The 19711-nt window shown below is 45.9% G+C and overlaps 2 protein-coding genes across 9 annotated transcripts in view; one reads left to right on the top strand and one right to left on the bottom strand.

The window, feature by feature from the left end:
* The window catches only part of PPP2R3C (protein phosphatase 2 regulatory subunit B''gamma), a 32934-nt gene extending 20002 nt beyond the window's left edge, over positions 1-12932 (bottom strand). The window contains exons 1-5 of one of the 4 annotated variants that reach the window (XM_014570780.3): positions 12809-12932; positions 8017-8144; positions 5935-6039; positions 3087-3199; positions 1245-1342 (exon numbers count right to left, since the gene is read on the bottom strand). In XM_014570780.3, the coding sequence (XP_014426266.1) occupies positions 1245-1342; positions 3087-3199; positions 5935-6039; positions 8017-8109 (409 nt within the window). In that variant the 5' untranslated portion in view covers positions 8110-8144; positions 12809-12932. Of the gene's footprint in view, positions 1-1244; positions 1343-3086; positions 3200-5934; positions 6040-8016; positions 8148-11659; positions 12082-12101; positions 12310-12808 lie in introns of those variants that run through there. The other 3 variants (XM_014570779.3, XM_006117689.4, XM_006117690.4) reach the window with 3 other exon arrangements.
* PRORP (protein only RNase P catalytic subunit) overlaps positions 12405-19711 on the top strand; it is a 100471-nt gene continuing 93164 nt past the window's right edge. The window contains exons 1-2 of one of the 5 annotated variants that reach the window (XM_006117685.4): positions 12405-12541; positions 14572-15968. In XM_006117685.4, coding sequence (XP_006117747.2) covers positions 14974-15968 — 995 coding nt within the window. In that variant the 5' untranslated portion in view covers positions 12405-12541; positions 14572-14973. Of the gene's footprint in view, positions 12573-12884; positions 13317-13889; positions 14447-14571; positions 15969-19711 lie in introns of those variants that run through there. The other 4 variants (XM_075926929.1, XM_075926928.1, XM_006117687.4 and 1 more) reach the window with 4 other exon arrangements.

Below are 19711 nucleotides of genomic sequence, written 5' to 3'. Positions count from 1 at the left end.
AAAATCTACTAGGCTGGGCCTCCATAGGCTCTGGTGTACGAAGGGAATGGTGAGGAATGTTTTTCCCCTCACTCAGGGGCCACGTCAGTGAGGGTTTGGGTTTCTTCTTCTTTTTTGCTTCTCACTTGTCTGCAGCCTCGACTGATTTTTCTGTGGATCAGTGGCCCCTGACCCCAAAAAGGTTCTCTACCCCTGATGGAATGGTAGAAACACAATCCAAACCAAAAAAGCTTATTGCTGATCTTAAGGCTGGTCTACACTAGAAGCACTGCATGAGCACAGCTGCACTGATGCAGTTGTGCCACTGTAGCATGTCAGGTGGAGATGCTCTATGCTGAGAGGAGAGAGCTCTCATAACAAAACCATCTGCACAAGAGGTAGAGCTATATTGGCAAAAGAAGCTGACCTAGCTCTATCCACATTGATACTTATATCAGTGGCTTATTCATACCCCCGAGCGACATAAGTTACATTGACATATGTGGTAACATGTACAAGCCGTCAGCTGCTTAAAGAAGAGAATACGGCATCTTAAATAGTTAACCAATCAATATTTTTCCTTGTGTGGAGTCAAATATACAACCATAACTTGGAATCGTCTTAGCAGGAAACAGCTGTGTGAGCAGAAAGGCAATGACTTTCAAGAGCTTTATTTCAAAGCCATTGATATTTGTAGAGTTTGAATTTTTTTTCCTATAAAACAATACTTAGGAAAAAAAGGTGGAACAGGAGAACAATCTAAGAGTATGTCTAAACTACATCCCTGTCAAAAGAGGGATGTAAATTAGGCAAATGGAAAGTGCAAATGAAGCCGGGATTTAAATATCCTGCGCTTCATTTACATAATTGCATCACAGTGGTCTTTTGAAAAAGGGTATTTTGAAAGTGATAGTGCCGTCTAGATGCAGTTCTTTAAAAAAAACAACCACCACCCTTTTTCGAAAGATCCTGTACTCTCACTTTTGAAATACCCTTTTTTGAAAGACCGCTGTGATGCAATTTATGCAAATGAAGCACAGGATATTTAAATCCCCGCTTCATTTGCACTTTTGATTTGCCTAATTACATCCCTCTTTTGACAGAGGGATGTAGTTTAGACATACCCTAAGGGCCTGTTGAAGAGAACTGCAAATGTTCTATTAAGACTTCAGCAGGGACAGGACCATACACTAGGAATATAATACAACTTCAAATACTCCTGAAAATAAAATAATACTCAATATAACAGAAAAATATCAACTTACCTTTTCTCATCACATAATTGAAGAACTGCATGATAGATATTCTTCCATAGGGATCATTGTGCAGTAATTTAGCAAAGACTTTTGCTGTAAAGAACTGCCTATGAAACAGAAGAATGACAACATTAAGGGTTCGTCTCCACCAAGATCTTAAAATGCAATAGCTTCAGTATAGACACTACATATGGAATGAATTCTTCCATCAACCTAGTGCCGTCTATACCGGGGGTAGGTCAGCTTAATTATGTCACTCAGGAGTGTGGACTTTTCACCGTAGACTAAGTCTCAGACTGTGCAAACCTAGTATAATGACACCAAGCTGACTGGTTGATCCAGCTACAGTATATAGAACAACTAACATTCTTCTGAATATTATTTTATGACAAGATTGGATATGTTGTTTTTCTGGAAGTGTATACAAATAATAAAAGACACTTGGCCAGATCTTAATTTCAGTCATGCTACTTACAGGCCTCAGAAAATGTGTAACATGAATGAATTGCACAAGCAAAGTGAGAGATTTTAAGAGATATGTGCAGTGACATTCATGGACGTAAGAGAACAAAAAATGAACCAGAATTTTTAGATCCAGTGCTGCATGGGCTTCCCATATCCTTTACGCAGCCTGGCCCTGTCCGCACAATACGTTCTGTAGGCATTCTGGGGGCAGAGCGTTGCTGCCCCCAGCACCCATCCTCCCAGTGATCCTGGCTGGGGATGCTGGACCTGTGCGCCCTCCTCCCTTCCTGTGCTCTCGTATGGGGAAGCTGGGGCTGCGCACCACCCACCTTCTCTCTGCTCCAGAGCCGGGGAGGCTGGGGACACCCAAAGCCGCCTTCCCCATGGTCTGGGGCCAGGGAGGTTGCGGATGCCTGACACCCACCCTCCCAATGTTCTGGGGCTGGGGAGGCGAGGATGCGCACGTGCCACCCTTATCCCTCTCCGTGGTGAGGAGGGGCGGGGAGATAGCTTGCCTCCCATGGGGAGCAGGGCCTCAGGTCAGGGCTGGGGCTCGGAGCTTGCCTCCCCCCACCCTATCTTCAGTGATCGTCCATGCATAGCTATCTGGTTTTCTACAACAAAAACAAAATATAAAATGTAATGTACTGATATTGCAAGTTGCTCTCTGTCCAATTTTCTTCACTGATTTCAAGAGAAGTTTCCCATATTATATCATCAAACCCTTTGTGTCTATTTATAAAACGTAAACTAAGCACCATTTAATTAATACAGCTTAGATTTAAGCTCACTAAGGAACATCATCAACTACTTAGTGGCAATGCCTTCAGATGATTTAATGGTCTTTTGTATATTTCAATTCTAGTTCAATCTACTTGCCCTTTTAGCAGCGTCCAAGTCTTCTTAAGAACGATGTATGAAGAAACTGTACAAATTGTTTGACTTCTACCTGTTCCTGACTATTTGTTTACTCCTGTCAAACCAAACAAAGGAACTGGGCTGTTATGCTGAGTGTATGAGAGGCCTCTGACACTGGAAAGACCTGACCGGGATCAATCCTTCTGCTAGTCTAGATATTACCTCCTAATAGCCACATGAGCTCTGAACTTTCCTGGACAATAATGGTATTTCTGATTGTTAGAACTTCCTCTTAATCCAAATCAACCAGGATCTACTGTGGACACCTCAATCAAAATGGTTCTATCAATGCCTGACATTACCTTTGTTGCAGGAGTGCAAAGAGAAGAATCCATGATAATTTTCTTATATAATGCCAATTGCTCACCCTTAAATTAATTGTCCTATTATAACTTTAGTTATATAGTATTATGATCTTAAACAACTGTTTAGCTTTAGTAAGCATACACTTAGATGAAGGATCCTTACTTGCACTTGGGTCCAGCTTTCTCACCCACTTTCAAGAAGCTGTCATAATTGATCATTGCTTCCTCCCCAACCATAGGAGGTGTCTGATGTTTGTCCAGCAGAAACCACAAATTCTTAAAAAGGGGTTTAGATTTGGTTAGGGAAATATCATGCAACAAATGCCAACATGCTCAAACAAGTTACTCATCTCTAAGAATGTGTCCTCCTGGCAGAGTTAACTTGGGCGACTGGCACTCAGCTCTAAGCACCTAGGTGAGTTTAGCTCAAATGCAAGCAGCCTGCAAAAGTATACTCAAGTGTGTCCATTCAAGTTCACTCATACTGGTACTCTATTCATCAATGTATATCATTAGAAGTTTTGGGAGGGGGGGACATAGCCCATGTTTCTTTGTACACAGTAATTTAAACTATTTGTTGATTCTTTCTCAGTGAATTGCATAGGTGCTAAAACTAGGGCTATTGCTACCTCCTATGGCTTGAAATCGTTTCAATCATATACAAGATTTATGGTTTGGTTCAATGGCTCTCGGTACCCTCTTACTGTTCCAGCACCCCTGGTAAATTGGTGAGAGAACTTGTCTGTCCTGGCTATGCAGGGAGAATTGTGGGAAATCATAGGAGGACTATCAGCACTTGAGTGGTTTAACCTGCATTCACAATACAAAATGTGCAAATGAGCAACCAATCTGTAAGCAGCATTTGAGCTTTAGCTTATACTACAAGAAGGTATAAAGCACCACCACACTCAGGTGAGTGGTTTTGTGGGTGAGCAGGAGTCAGGATAGGGGCAAAACTTGAGGCAAGAGCCTGAGTTAACTCTGCAGTGAAGACAAGCCCTACCAATAGACTCATAGGGTACGTCTATACTTGCTCCCTAGTTCAAACTAGTGATGCAAATGTAGCCGACCGAAATTGCTAATGAAGCGGGGATTTAAATATCCCACACTTCATTAGCATAATCTCGCCCGCACGCTATTCCATTCAACAGCTGATTTGAACTAGGAAGTGCACTCTGGGACACGTTAGTTTGAATCAAAACCCTTGGTTCGAACTAACATTACTCCTCAAAAAATGAGGTCGGCTACATTTGCATCCCTAGTTCAAACTAGGGAGCAAGTGTAGACATACCCATAGACTTAAGTTCAGAAGGAACCATCACAATCATAGCCTGACCTCCTAAAACATTGCAGGACAGAGTACCTCACCCACCCCTCTTGTAATAGATCCTTACCCTCTGGCTGAGTTACTGAAATCTTCAAATAATTGTGTAAAGACTTTACGCTACAGAGAATCCCCCATTTACACTAGTATAAACCTACAAGTGACCCACACTGCAAAGGAAGGTGAAAACCCCAGGGTCTCTGCTAATCTGACAGAAAATTTCTTCCTCAGCCTAAATATGGTGACCAGTTAGTCCCTGAGCACAGGGGCAAGAATCAGCAGCCAGACAAGTGGGAAAAAATTCCATACAGTAACGCAGAGCCCTTCCCATCAACTATCCCCTCACCAGCTGTTGGAGACATTTGATGCATGTACAGGCAGTCCCCGAGTTACGCGGATCCGACTTATGTCGGATCCGCAGTTACGAACGGGGCCGTTCCTCTCCCTGGTCTCCAGCAGACCAGGGAGAGGAAGCAAAGCGGCGGAACACGTGGGCAGCGGACAGGGCTGTCCGCTGCCCACGCGCTCCGAGGCTTGGCTCTGCTTTGCCCCGTCCCCCCGGTCTGCAGACCAGGGGGACGGGGGAGGGGGGGCAAAGCAGAGCCAAGCAGAGCCAAGCCGCGGAGCGCGCGGTCAGCTGACAGCTGTCAGCTGGCCGCGTCCTCCGCGGCTTGGCTCTGCTTTGCCGCCCCCCCCCCCATCCCCCTGGTCTGCAGACCAGGGGGACGGGGGGCAAAGCAGAGCAAAGCCGCGGAGCACGCGGGCAGCGGACAGCCCAGACGCGTCTGGGCTGTCCGCTGCCCGCGTGTTCCGCCGCTTTGCTCCCCGTCCCCCTGGTCTGCAGACCAGGGGGACGGGGAGCAAAGCAGAGCAAAGCCACGGAGCCCGAGGGCAGCAGGACAGCCACGGCGCGTCTGGGCTGTCCCGCTGCCCCGTGCTCCGTGGCTTTGCTCCGGACACCTGTGGTACAGCAGCTGGGGCGCTGCCAGTTGGTCCCGTAGCGCCGCTCTGGGCGCTATTGGACCAACCAGGCAGCACCCCAGCTGTTCTGCCCCAGGCGTCCTGATTCAGCCACTGCTGGTCAGATTCAGCAGCGGCTGAATCAGGACGCCTGGGGCAGAGCAGCTTGGGTGCTGCTGGGTTGGTCCAGTAGCGCAGAGGAGCGGCGGCGCTACTGGACCAACCCAGCAGCACCCCAGCTGCTCTGCCCCAGGCGTCCCCAAGTCAGCCGCTGCTGAAACTGACCAGTGGCTGACTACAGGAAGCCCCTGCCCCGGGCTTCCTGGAATCAGCCGCTGATCAGTTTCAGCAGCAGCTGACTTGGGGACGCTTGGGGTTCTTAAGTTGAATCAGTATGTAAGTCGGAACTGGCGTCCAGATTCAGCCGGTGTTAAAACTGATCAGTTTCAGCAGCTGCTGAATCTAGATGCCAGTTCCGACTTACATACAGATTGAACTTAAGAACAAACCTACAGTTCCTATCTTGTACGTAACCCGGGGACTGCCTGTAGTTGCAACATGTAATTGCAGGCAGTCTCATCAGCCCATCCCTGCCATTAACTTACCAAGTTCAGTCTTGAAACCAGTTAGTTTTTTTGCCCCCACTGTTCCCCTTAAAAGGTTGTTCCAAAGCTTCACTTCTCTCATGGTTAGATTAAGCAACAAAACTTTCTTAGTGTTTTCTTACCTGCAGCTCTTCGTTATCTAACAGCTCTCTACTTTTTCTCTGTAGAAAGACTGCTCTAGATTCTTCTCTTAACTTCTGCAGCAAGACTTCATCCTCAGCTGGCAGCTAAAATATTATAATATTATTATTTGTATTGCAGTACTCAATCCCTAGTCAGGACTGGGGTCCTGTTCTGCTAGGTGCCCTATGAACACATCAGAATATAAGTCTTTGTTTTACTAAATATATTTACAGTCTAACCCAGAGTGGGAAAACTCTGGCCCAAGGTTGGATAGGTTAAGCTGCTTGCGGGCTACCAGATGCTTTAGTTACTTGAGCATCTGCAGGCATGGCCACTTGCAGCTCCTAGTGGCCATGGTTCACCATTTCCAGTCAATGGGAGCTGCAGGAAGCAGTGGCCCGCCAGTGGCTAACCCTGACAAACCTTGTGCAGATGGCATGTTGGAAGTTCCTGGTCTAATCTGTAAAAATATAAAACCTAACAAATAAATAGGATGGAAGGAAAGAGTACATTTTTATAGTGTAGTATATATGACCTAAATATTTTGATATAGTGACATTATAAACTTCGTAATACAAACTGGAATTATGTTCGCTATGGAGCTAAAACCACTACAAGATATTAATTTCTGATCCCATGAAAGACAAACAACTGTAAAATGTTTCAAGTCACTGTCTCCTATTATTTCTTGATTTATAGCCCAACTTTGATGCATAAAAATACCATTTCATATCTTTTGCATGATGCAATTCTTGCCAAACATCAGACACAAAACAATATCCTGGTCAATGTAATCTAAAATCCATAATACAGTTCCTGTGAATTTATAAGAATTTTCAAAACATAAATTTCATATTACTGCTTCATTACATACTTGTACCAAACAGTACACTCAGATGTGTGCAATGGATTTTACTAGAACTTGAGACTGTATGGGATGCTAGTGCAATCTATATTTTAGTAGTACATTCAATCCCCAGAATCCTGTAATTAGGAAGATACCATTTTATACAATGGATGCATATGTGAAAAAGTAGACAAATATAGTTTTTACTGATTAATTAAAGGTCTAAAATAGCAAATCCTATTTGTATTGTAGGGTTAACAATTCTTATTTTTTGATAACTCCCCACTTTCAAGTGTCTGATTTTCTTTTCAAATAATGAAAGGCTTCAAGAAAACATGTAAGGCTGACATGAGCATTCTATGCACTAATATGAAGGACATTTATCAAAGATCATGGCCAAGGACTAGCCATTGGTTTTGTTCTTACTGAAGTGAAGCACTTAACCCAACTCCTATTGGGTGATATAAACAGCAAATCTAACCTTAATCTACAAGACCAGTGACCCATCCTTTCGGCAAAATGAGTATATTATTTATAGTTAATGAGAGGTAAGAATGAAGAAAATAAAATAGAAAAGGTGGTTTCCAGATCATAGGGCTTTATATAACACTGCATAGAGATCTAGCTTTCATTCATTCATTCATTCTGGAAAGGTTGGGAAAAGCAGGAAAAAAAATCACACAATAGATTATTGTGACAAATGCATAACTATTGTCAAACTGTGTGACACCTTCTGCAAATGCTCAGGAAACAGGATAGGGACTTCTAAACACTAGCATTCCAGGGTCATGAATTGAATGTAAAGGTTGGAAAGATGGGAAGTGGGTTTTCAAGTTCTGAAGAGAGAGAGAAAACAGATATTTTATGCTGCTTAGTGGCCAACCCAATTACCAAATTGGCTACAGCATTAGCAAACTATTTCATGGCTTAATCACATCCTCCTCAGCAAAAAAAAGCCAGCAAGCAAATGGTCTGGTAGCACTTTATAGACTAACAAAACATGTAGATGGTATCATGAGTTTTTGTGGGCACAGCCCACTTCTTCAGATGACCGGAGTTAGCTGTATGAGATTCACGATAACCACAACTAGAGGAGGGAAAACACTCACCCACAGCTCTCCTAAATTCTAACACAGTGAAGCTTTTGTTACTAAAATGCTAGTATTAAATAGGTAAAGATTTTCTGCTTTGAGTAGTATAGTCAGGTGTAAGTCGCTCCGGATATACCACTTACCCTGTAATAAAAACGTGGTATATTCATGTAAGATGTATTAACACTTTTTCTTCCTCCTTTCCATTCCATATAGTATTTTGTAAACAAGTCCATTTCTTCATCCTTTAGCTCTTGTTCACTTTTTTTAGCTGCTTAACACAGAACAGAGTATCTTACATTTTACCCTCAGGTAGAGAGACTGCTTTTAACAAAGTGTTGGGTTAAAAGACATCCCTTTTACTGTTACATAATTGCATTCTTTTAAAATAACCAGTGTCACAATGATCTGGATCATCTTCAAAAGGCATAAAAGCCTGAAAAATAGCAGCCATACATCATGTTTGTTTGCTCCCCAAAGGCTTGCAGAAGACTCTCTCTGCTAACATCATATGATCAGAAAGCTTTGAGGGGAGGAAGGCAGGGAGCAGCAAGCTCTCTGATGCTAATTTTTTTAATGTAATTTGACTACAAGAGCACTAAGTCACCTCAGAGTTTTAATGTACATTCACAAGGAAGGTATCTGGGGCAACATGACTCCCTTCAGAGTAATGCTACTATTGGATGAGGCAAAGTAGGTCTAGACTCCTGCTACAGATGATCCAGAATCTGTGTGGCTGGAGCTCAATTTCCCTGCAGTTGCACAAGATTTTAGGGCTATGGTCCTTGCACACTACCACAAACCCTTGAAACCTGTTTGTTTCATCATAATGTGAAAGTCAAGAATATGCACAAAAAGAGTTCATATTCTACATTTACATTTAGCGTAATGTTCTGCATATATTTAACAAAGACTAATGAAAGCTTAGCTATTGCTAAACGTACTTATATTAATTTAATTTTTTTGCATTTATTATTTGTAGAAATCATAGATTAACTATAATGAAAAACTTGGCTTTCACCTTCACTTATTTTTTAGGCCAAGACTATTTCTCCCTCTCTCTTCATATAATTCACCGAGGAGAAATTACTGCTGTACATTACAGCTGCATTTCTTTTTAATGAAAATTTGGATAAAAGTATGGGGACTCTACTCCATTCCCAGGAAGTATTGCATGCAAAGTTGAAAGTGTCAGAAACTCTCTCTGGACATGTCTAAATAACTGCAAATAAAGTGATAAACTGATCTTTGAAGAAAACTATAACAATTCCAACATTATCATTAATGTGAATGAAAAATAAAAAGCACTACATTTTATTCAGTTATAATTAAATAAAAGTACAAATTACTACATATTTATTTGTATTTTTTTGTTTTTTTACACAAAAAGTATGCAAATACACTACTTAGGCACTAAGATACCACGGGCAGGGGCTGGGCATACATGCCTAAATACATTAGACAGGCATATATCCTGCCCATCAAAGATACCAAGCAAGCTGAGGTCCTTAATATAAACAAAAATTTGTCTCTGTTGTTCTAAAATCAATTGTGTGGCAGTGCAACCCTGAAAGTTCTTAGGATTCATACAATAGCTGAAGCTACTTTCTACTTCGGAGGCAAGTGCTTTTGAGACTCATTTCTTCAGGCATCAATTTCACTCAGAATGCTTTAACAATATATTGTGGTGGGGAGGGGCAGGAAATATTACCAACATCAGTGCAGACCCAAAAGCACTAGGACTAGATCAGCGTTTCTTAGGGTACGTCTAGACTACATGCCTCTGTCGCCAGAAGCATGTAGATTAGGCTACCCGACATAGTAAAATGAAGCGGCGATTTAAATAATCGCCACTTCATTTAAATTTACATGGCAGTCTGGAAGCGTGGGTGTCGACATCAAAGGTATTTGTCGACCACCCAGGTAAACCTCATCCCAGGAGGCATACCTGGGTGGTCGACAAATACCTTTGATGTCGACACCCGCGCGTCCAGACTACCGCGCTGAGCCGACAAACAGCTGATCAGCTGTTTGTCGGCTCAGCGCGGCAGCCATGTAAATTTAAATGAAGCGGCGATTATTTAAATCGCCGCTTCATTTTACTATGTTGGGTAGCCTAATCTACATGCCTCTGGCGACAGAGGCATGTAGTCTAGACGTACCCTCAAACTGTGTTCCGTGGTACACCGGTGTGCTGCGAGGCAGTTGGAGGTGTGCCTTGGAGATATGGTGACCATATGTCCCTTTTTTCTGGGACAGTCCCAGATTTAAAGACACCCAGCGCTAGCATGGCGCAGCAGCAACTCCCTGCCTGCACCCAGCACGTAACCAGCTCCCTTGGTGCTTTTCCCTGGGTAGCCAAGGGCACTGCCAGTGGTGTGCAGTTTCCAGAGCTCTGAGCTCCCATGCACCATGCGCTGCTGTCCAGCAAACCCCTCCCCTCACAGCATAGCCCTTCTCTCCCGCTGCGGGACTGCCTCTGCCATGCGCAGCCGCTAGCCCGGTCTCTTCCATCCACAAATGGCCACCACCGCTGTTGGAGGGGGAGGGGTGCTGGTTGGAGCTGGTGAGCCTGCGCAGTGCTCAGCTGGAGCACTACAGAGCGGGGTACGTTAGGGCTCTGCTGCTGTGCTCTGTGCATTGCCCTTTCTCCCTGCTCCTTCCCATTCCACTGGGGGAGCAGCAGTGCATGAACCCGCTTGCTCTGCCACACTCTGCATGCCAGATCTGGGAAGGTGGGGGTTTTCTCCCCCGCCCCATCCCCTAATGAGAGTCAAAGCTGGTGCGGGGACTGGAATGCGCCACTAACATTAGCACCGTGGGCAGCCTAGCTTCAGGCCCGGAAACAGTCCTGTCTTGACAGCAGCTGGGGCCAGGGCTGCAGGGACTTCTGGGGCCTGATCATAGACTCCAGCCCCACAAACTGGATGCAAAAGGTGGGGAAGGGGCTCGGAGAGAACTGGGGGAAGGAGGGTGGGAGATGAAGGGGCTTGTGCTAAGGGGAAGGGGGTAGGGCAGGAGAAGAAAGAGGAAGATAGCAAGAGACAGGGTGGAGGAGAGACAAATGCCAGGGGGGCAAGTGGAGTCAATGAGGAAAAAGGCAGGAAGAGGGAGGGGAGGTATTAGTGGGGGTGGGAGGGTAGAGGGGACAGGATGATGCTGGGAGAAGAGGGGAAGGGCATTGGGGGCAAGGGGAGGGGGAATGTGCTGGGAGAAGGGTTGAAACGAGGGGTGGGCATGAGGAAGGCAGGAATGGAGCAAGTCAAGTGTGAGAGCACAGAGGGGCATGAGAAGAACTGGGACAGAGGGTGGTGAGGGGATGGGCATCAAGATGAGGGGACAAGGGGGGCATGAACAGTGAGGGAAGGATGAAGTACCAGGACCTGCAGGGATTAGGGAAAGTGCAGGAGATTCTGGGAGTGAAGCAGAAGGGCAGACACCTGCAGGAAAGAGACCAGCACCAGAGGAGAGAGGGTTCGGTGGGGGCCAAACTCATCCCCCGAGGGTAGGAAGATGGTGGGAAAAATTCTTAGAGGGGGTTATTTTCTGGTCATGTGTCCATCTTGACCTCGAGAGTCAGAGGCATAGTAAACAGAGGTCAGGTTTTACTATATTTTTTGGTTCAGAAAATATGGTCCCCATAGGGGGAGAGAACTGAGTTCAAACGGCCATCCTTAAAAGGGGCAAGCTTCCTTTTTTTTCCCTCCTCAAAAGTCCTTGGTGTTCCCCATAAATCAAATTACTATTTGGCGTTCCTCGGTCTTAAAATGTGTAAGAAACACTGACCTGGAATCTACCTTCCCCTCGCCCAGGCACGGACACAGAATGTAAAACATCCTACGGGCTGCATAACGTGCAGCAGGAATTTGGTGTATGTGGCCAAGGAGGCATTTTAAACACGAAAAGCCGAAGCGTGATTTGTATGCGAGATCTCAGCTCTAGTCCCAGGCGTGGGGCTGGCCGGAGCCTCACGGCCACCAGAGCACTCCAGCGGGGCCCCGGGCTCCCTGCCCAGCAGACAGCATTGGGCCGGCCGGATGCGGGTCGGGGGGGGGGGGGGTGGAGAGCGGCTGCCGGGAGCAGTTTCTGATTCGCAGGACCATAAGGAACAGCTCCTGCAACGCGCCCAGCAGTAGCCGTTACCCCGCGCCGGACCGAGCCAGAGACGCTCCCCCTCGCACTCAGCGCGCGCCCCTTCCCGCTCGCTCCGTGCTCCCCGCGCACTCACAGCCGGTGCAGGCAGCCAGGCGGCCCCGCAACGCCTGCTTCCACGCTATGCCCCGCCACGCCCACATCCGGGTTACTGAGCCGCCATCATGTGACCACCTGCTAAGGGCCCTGGCAATTCCTTCCGGTGTCTGCGGCCTCTCCCATAGACCTTGTACGTGCCTGTCGCCTAAAGCTATTGGCGCTGACACCGTGCCCGTAGCCAACATGGCGGTCACAAGCAACTGAGGCCGCTTTACTGTGCTCTGCTCTCATTGGATCCTTCTGATCACATGAGCAGCACGAGCAGGCAGTATAGACTGGCGCGAGCTTGGATGGGGAGCTCTGATTTGTAGCTAGTGTTCAGTGAGTGCGAGAACAGGTGCTGAAGAAAGGTTCTTCCCTACGCAGAGCGACTGTCCGGAGGCTCAGTCATTACCTGACCCGCCCCTTCGGCTACAGGTAGCACGTACCAGAGCCGCGCGACTCACAGGTGCGCATTGGGGAGGGCAGCCAGAGCATGGCCCGCGCGCGGAGCCCACAGGCTCCGGTCCCTCGCACGTGCCGCGCGCCCCGCGTAGGCTGCCTTGGTGCATTGCATGCTGGGAACTGTAGTTTTCAGCGGGCGGCACTAGTCGCTGGGGCATGAGGAGTGTGTGGCCTGTTGCCCCGCCCCCGCGACTTCCGCCGGTTGGCGCTTGGCGCTGGTGCCTCTCACGGGCTCCCTACCGTAGCGCCGAGGCCTCTGGCGGCGCTCTGGCTCTGGATGCGGCTGAGCCGACCCAGCTTGGGGGGTCGGAGCGTTGCGCTGTTGCCATAGGCCCGAGCGATCAGACGTCACTAGTCGAGCCCGGAAACCCTGAGACTGGCCCAGCAGCGTGAGCTTCAGTGGCAAGGCGGCGAGCTCGTGGCGTTAGGGAGCGATGGCCTCCTGGTGCCCGGGCTCCTATTTTCCCAGCTCGCTTTGCGACCGTGACATTGGCTGGGGGGTTCTTTTGAAAAGTGAAAGCTGAATCTCCTGCCTAATTCAGCAGCTGGGGCTGTAAGAAATAAACCAAATCGTGGGAAACTTGTGATAAAAATGATCACAAGAGTTGGCAGGAAAGGCGCTTACAGTGATCCTTTCTGTCCCTTCCAAACACATAAGATAACAATGGCAGTACTGGGTCAGACCAAAGGTATCCTGCCTTCCCACAGTGGCCAATGCCAGGTGTTCCGGAGGGAATGAGCAGAACAGGTAATCTAGTGATCCCTCTCCTGTCATCCATTTCCAGCTCCTGACAAACACTCCCCTTCACAAAGAGAAAACAGTTTCTTGCCACTTTAACCAGAAAGGACACTCTCTAAATGACTTAGCCACCTGCATTCTGCTACAAAGACCTTTTACATCTGCACTTGAAAGGGAATCCTCTGAACTGTCATTCATGTTAAAATTCGACACTTACCAACAAGGACTTAACAAGTCTTTGAACTTTCTCACCCATTACCAAGACAGTTTCCCCAATTATCACCTGTAATACCATTAACTCACAAACATCCCACTCTCCCTACCTTTAATATCAGCAATTCACAGACACTTACCTTCCTTCCTCCCCCTTCCCACCCCCCCGCATCCCCCTTCTGTTCTGCAATGTGATTTGTCCTTTTCATATTTGTTCATTTTTTTTAAATTGTATCCTTTGGTATATATGGTTGTGACTACTTTCTTCCACTATTTGATCTGAGGAAGTGGGTCTGGCCCACGAAAGCTCATCATCTAATAAACCATCTTGTTAGTCTTTAAAGTGCTACGTTGTCCTGCATTTTGCTTCAACTCCCCTTCAGTTATGGCTACACTGACTACAAAGGCTTGGTTATCTCTGTGAAAACAGGTTTCGTTTAAATGTGGAGAAAAATGAATAGTCTGTGTATCTGCAGTATGTCAGTGCCTGCCTTTACAAATATTTATCACAGGCTGTAGGGGTGCATCTACACAGTACCCTAACCTCAAAATAAGATACGCAATTTGCGCAATGCAAATTGTGTGTCTTATTTCAATTTTATTTCAAAATAGCTTCTTTTGAAATTTGTCGCGTTTACACAGCGTCAAATTTTGAAATAACGCCCTATTTCAAGACATCTCTTAACCCTTGTAGAACAAGGATTATGCGGATGCCAAAATAGCATACCCGTTATTTTGAAAAATATATTGAAATAACAGGTGGCTTGTTAAGATGCAGGGTAGCTATTTCGGGATACTAGAAGTACAGTGTAGACATACCCTAATTCATGAGGAAACTTTGGTAGAAACCCCATATTCAAATACAGGCAGTTTTTCTGTGGCTTTTAAGTGAGCAAATGTTGAGTCTCTAACCTACTTTGAGTAAGGTAGGTCACTTTCTGTGTTGTAAAAATATAAACGGAATTGTAATACTGTAATGAAGTTACTACATCGGAGATGCATGTACTGATGCATGTACTAATTATGTATTTTTATGGCCTCTTTTCTGAAGGTAATTTCCTGACCTGATTTGGATGACAGTAGCAGAACAACTCTTATTTCTTAGGACGTCTACATCACTGCTTCCCTATATTTATGAAAAACCTTAAATAGCACCAGTGCTTGGGCAAGCACAGCGAAGTACAGAACCGCCAAGCCTCTTTCTTGTGAAGAGAGATGTCCCCTCACCCTTTATATTGTTTGGCAGTTTAAAATATTTCTTCTTTTGTTGATTAAGGAATTTGCTATTTTACTTTTAATACAAATCTTAAAAGCTCCAGTGTGACCTTTATTCAAAAACTTTTGCAGCTTGATACTCTGTAAGACTTTATTAGAAAATTTCCCTCAAACAAAAACTTCACGTTCCACTAGAGCTTTCCTGGGGAGTGTTCTGAGTATATGCATTCTCCTCATCATGGCTTTCTTCTATGTCTCTAGCTTCTTGGGTTTGCAGACTTTGGGGAAATACCACCTGTTTTGGCCTGCTCCAAGGTTCCAACAGCTGTTTGCTATCATCTTCCGTCTCCACAACAGGGAACATGTTAAAAGTTTTATTACTACTTCTCAGTCTGCAGTACCAGTGGATCCTAACACAACTCATATGCTGTCTACTAAAACCAGATCGGAACGTAGAGATGGAGAGAAAAGAGAGGGCATGGCTAGAGGAGACACCTCTTCTCCTCATCCTTTTTCCCTGTTCTCTGCTGGAGCTGCCAAAAGGAGATCAAAGAACCAAGAGGAACCTTTCATGATATCTAAAAGGAATGGTATTCAGCCACCAGAAAAACCTTTGAGTGTGGAGGAATGGGAGGAACTGAGGGAAGAATTTAAGGCAGTTAGCAAGTTTGAATATGTAATGCTAGAGCAAATGATCAAATACAATAGCTCCATAGACGTGGCCAAATCCTTGCTGTCTATGGTGGCAACGAGAAAAGGTGACATCAGTTATAATTTATTGGTCAAGTACCTTGCACTGTGCATCAAGCAGGAGCAGCTAGCAGAGGTTTTTGATGTCTTTGATATAATTAAACTCAGATTTAAGACTTTGGAACCTGGGGCTTACAGCCTTCTGATTAAGGGATTGAGTGGTTCTGATAGGTGGAGAGAGGCTTTGTTGCTACTGGAAGAGATAAAAAAAGTCATGACACCTTCAAAAGCCAACTATGGAGACTGTATCAAAGGGGCCCTCAATAACCAAGAAATAAACTTGGCATACGAACTGTATCATGAAATGCTGGCTAAGGAGTTGATACCAAACTTGGATACACTGCAAGCGTTTTTTGATACTGGCAAGTGTGTGAAGGATGATCAGTTAAAAAGTGAACTCTTAGGAATCCTCCTATATCTGAGAGAAAATCAGATATATCCTGGAGAAACTCTTATGCAGAGTATAAAGCTATGGTTTGAAAGGTAACTATCTCAAAAGCTGTTACTGAGAATTAACTCTGACCCATGAAGACTGTTGTCCAAAGGCCCTGAAGCTATTATATTTTACCTTTTAATGCTTTCTAAAAAGCATTGCTATAATGTTTTTATATGTACTTTGAATAGAGAGTTTTACCAGGTCTAAATTTCCAGTCACAATTTTTATCCTTTAATTTTGTACTTTTGATGCATTGTGTAGCAAATTCTGATGAGTCCCACATGTCAGAATTTTTGTGTTCACTAGTTCTTATCTTTAGTTTGGTATGTGTGATATCAAATATTGAATGTTAATAAGTATCAGTATTTCCTTCAATGTATATTCTTTAGTGTCAGTTGTACAAAATTTGGACAGTTTCCCTCTGGGGTGCAAGAAAAGAGTGAATATCTTGAGAAAACAAATTCTGACATTAACACCCCAAATGGGATTCCACTTATGTTATTTTGTAACAAGTTTAATATCTCATGCAGTCAGTTTATAAACAAAAAAGTTTATTTTTCTAATTAAGCCCTGCAAATGCAACTTAGGATCTGAGTGTCAGACTGGTATATTATCATTTTGTGCACCATCACCAGCAGTAAAAGCTCTGTAGGTCAAATTGGGCCCTCAGTTATACCCATGCCAAGGATGTTAAAATATGGTTATCAGGCTAATTGTATAGTCAAAACAATTTGTAACAACTACACAATTAGTTGATAGAACTGCTCTGCAGAGGAGTAGCTCCAGGAGCTGACTGAAGCTGGAACTGAGCAGTCCCAGCTCATGCCAATTCCGGAAGCCACCCACATTGCGGCTTTCCATTTTAAATGTAGTAAGAGCAGGTAGGCTCTTACTGCATTTAAAATGGAGTGCAGCATCCTGGACGAGCACGAGCCTGGACTCTTCAGTCCTGGCTCATGCTGAGTCCAGCAGCCCTTGTTCGCAGCAGCCTGTCCTCTTTGCCTTGAACAGGGGCTGCTACTGGAGCAGCCTCTCTTTTCACAGCAAACAGGACTAACTGGACAGGGGCTGCTCTGGCACCTGCTCGTGGCCTGGGCTAACCACAGCCAGCACAAACGGGCTGCTTGGTGGCAGCCTCTGCCTTTGGTGAGTCTTGGCCCGCCGTGGGCAGAGGCTCCTTCACAGTGTCCTCCCCTATCCCTCTACTCCCTCCACTGACTCTGATAGAGGAAGCATGGGGTGGGTGGAGGTGGGACAGGCGGCACCACAGAGATGGAGCAGCCTCTGCCCGGGGCCAGCCCTGGCTCCCACGAACAGGGGGTGCTTGGAGGTAGCAGGCTCTGTCTGCAGAATGGGGCCCCGCTCCCCACTGGGACTCCTGTGGGCAGGGACTGCTTCACAGCAGCCTTCCCTATCCTCCCACTGCATCTGATAGTGGTACCTGCAGGAGCAAGTGGCACCCCAGAGATAGTGCTGGGGAGAACCGGCTTTTAAACCAGCTCCCCCAGCACTGGTTCCTGTTCCGCCCCCTTGCTGCCTCTCAGAGACAGAAAGGAGGGGGTACGGCAGGGATCATGGGGCCAGAGGGGACTCAAGCAGTCCCCTGCTTGCACCCGTTCCCACTGCAGCTGCTTCAGCCTACTGGGCTCTTGTACATTTCAAAAGCTGAAGTGGCCAGAGTGGGAACACGGGAAATAGAGGACTGCTTGAGTCCTCCCGCCGGCCCTGTGCTCCCTGCAGTGCTTCTGCTTTTGAAATATACAAGATCCCAATGGGGCTCTTGTACATTTCAAAGGCTGAAGTAGCCGCAGTGGGAACCAACGGGAGCAGGGCACTGCTTCAGTCCCTGCTTGTGCCATTTCTCTGCTGTGCCCCTGCCTCTCCCCTCAGAGACTGTGCTGGAGGGAGCTGGGCTTTTTGCCGGCTCTGCCCCAGCACCGGCTCCTGCTCCCTCCCCTTACTGTCTCTGATAGAGGCAGCAAGGTGCGGGGAGCAACTAGTTGAGTTGCTACTTCACTACCCAATAAGCTTATGAATACTGGATAGTTGACTAGTCACTTACACCCCTAACCCATGCAACTGTGGCTAAGGTTGTATGGATGTGGCTGACTACAAGTGAGTATACAATTGCAGTGTTCAAGAAAAAAATGGAATCCCGTTCCATCTTTCTAATCTATGTTGGCTCACAGGGCAACCAATGTAATTGCAGTTTAAGCTACTGAAATCAGCAGATATTACAATACACACAGGAGTGAGATATGTTGAATAAGAAAGTGCTTTTTTTACATAATCACTTTCAGAGTTGAACTGTAAATTATCTATTTTAAAAATATCATATTAGTGGGAATGAAAATGACAACTACATCATATTTTGGGTGGGGGAAAACGTGTGTATGTACAGATAACTCAGTAGGTGTGAGGAAGGTTAATAGGGTTTCCTGTTGTCCCTTAACTTTCAAGACAGCTAAAGAAGCTGTCATATCATTGTGGCCAGTGATGTGTTTTATTGTTCCAATGCAGACATTTCAGTGTCAAGTTGCAATGACTTTGCGTGGGATCCATAATGAGACTTAAGTATTGCCATGCTGAGAATTAGAATGCCTTCAGTAGGGATGTAAAATCCTGTTTAATGAGTTAATCATTAAACGTTATGTTTAACTGGTTAACCACTTAAATGGGGTGGGCCTTGCTGTGGCTGGGGGCTACTCCAGATGGGCTAGCACCCCTACCTGCGGCATGCTGGGCTGGGCCCAGCACGTATTATGTTGTTCCAGCTGTACTGGAGCACCCTTGCCCATGGCACGCTGGGCAGGCCTGCCATGGGTTGGGCTGTTCTGGGCATACTGGAGTACCCCTGCCTGTGGTGTGCTTGGCAGGGGCTTCTCTGGCTAGGCTGGAGCAGTCCCTACCCGTTAACCAGAAAGCATCACCCATTAAGGGTGGAGCTTACCAGTTAACCATTCACATCCCTAGCCTAAAGTCTAGGCATGTAGGAACAACATGGTAATCCATGAGTTAGTTGCATAGGCTCCCTCTACAATGTATGGGGACAGTTGGTCACCTAAAAAGTGCAATCCACAAAAGCCAGCACTGGATGGGGAGCAACCTAAGCCACCTGATTGGAAGTGTTAACAACAAGGGTGTGTGATAAATCCCATTTCTCTCTCAGAGGTAGGTAAGTGCCCAGCTCTGCTTAATGATGCACCATTGGGGAAAAAAGCTGCCTTGAATTAGGGACCTAAATTGTTTCTGCTGGAATAAGCTAATAACATGCCTCACTCCATGCAAACTTACTGAGGGAGTAGTGCTGATTTCCATGCCCACTGTATTATTTTTAGCCCAGTAATTAGTGTAATTGCCTGGGATGTGAAAGGCCTAGATTCAGTTTCCCCCTTGCTGAAAAGAAAGAAAGGATTTGAGCAACCTATCTCCTTTCTCTCCGGAGAGAGTGCTGTAATCAACCAGTGAACTATCAAGGATTCTGATTTAGAGATAATGTACACTGTCCTATTGAAGCTATTCCAAGGTAGGTAAATAACGAAAGAGTGATTGGAGCAGAGAGACTGGTCCAAAATCTTCCATCTCCTAAAGGGGTGAGCCATAACTACTGGATTGCAGTGTTCTCTCTCTCACTCTCTGGACTGAGGCCTATGCCACTGTGGATAAATACAGGAGTAGCCATGGGGGGAGGGATAGCTCAGTGGTTTGAGCATTGGCCTGCTAAACCCAGGGAAGTGAGTTCAATCCTTGTGGAGGCCATTTAGGGACTTGGGGCAAAAATTTGTCAGGG

This window comes from Pelodiscus sinensis, chromosome 4 (genome assembly GCF_049634645.1).
Source record: "Pelodiscus sinensis isolate JC-2024 chromosome 4, ASM4963464v1, whole genome shotgun sequence".
NCBI lineage: Eukaryota > Metazoa > Chordata > Testudines > Trionychidae > Pelodiscus > Pelodiscus sinensis.
The sequence above is the reverse complement of the archived record's forward strand: the minus strand, read 5'-3'. Positions and strand labels throughout refer to the sequence as shown.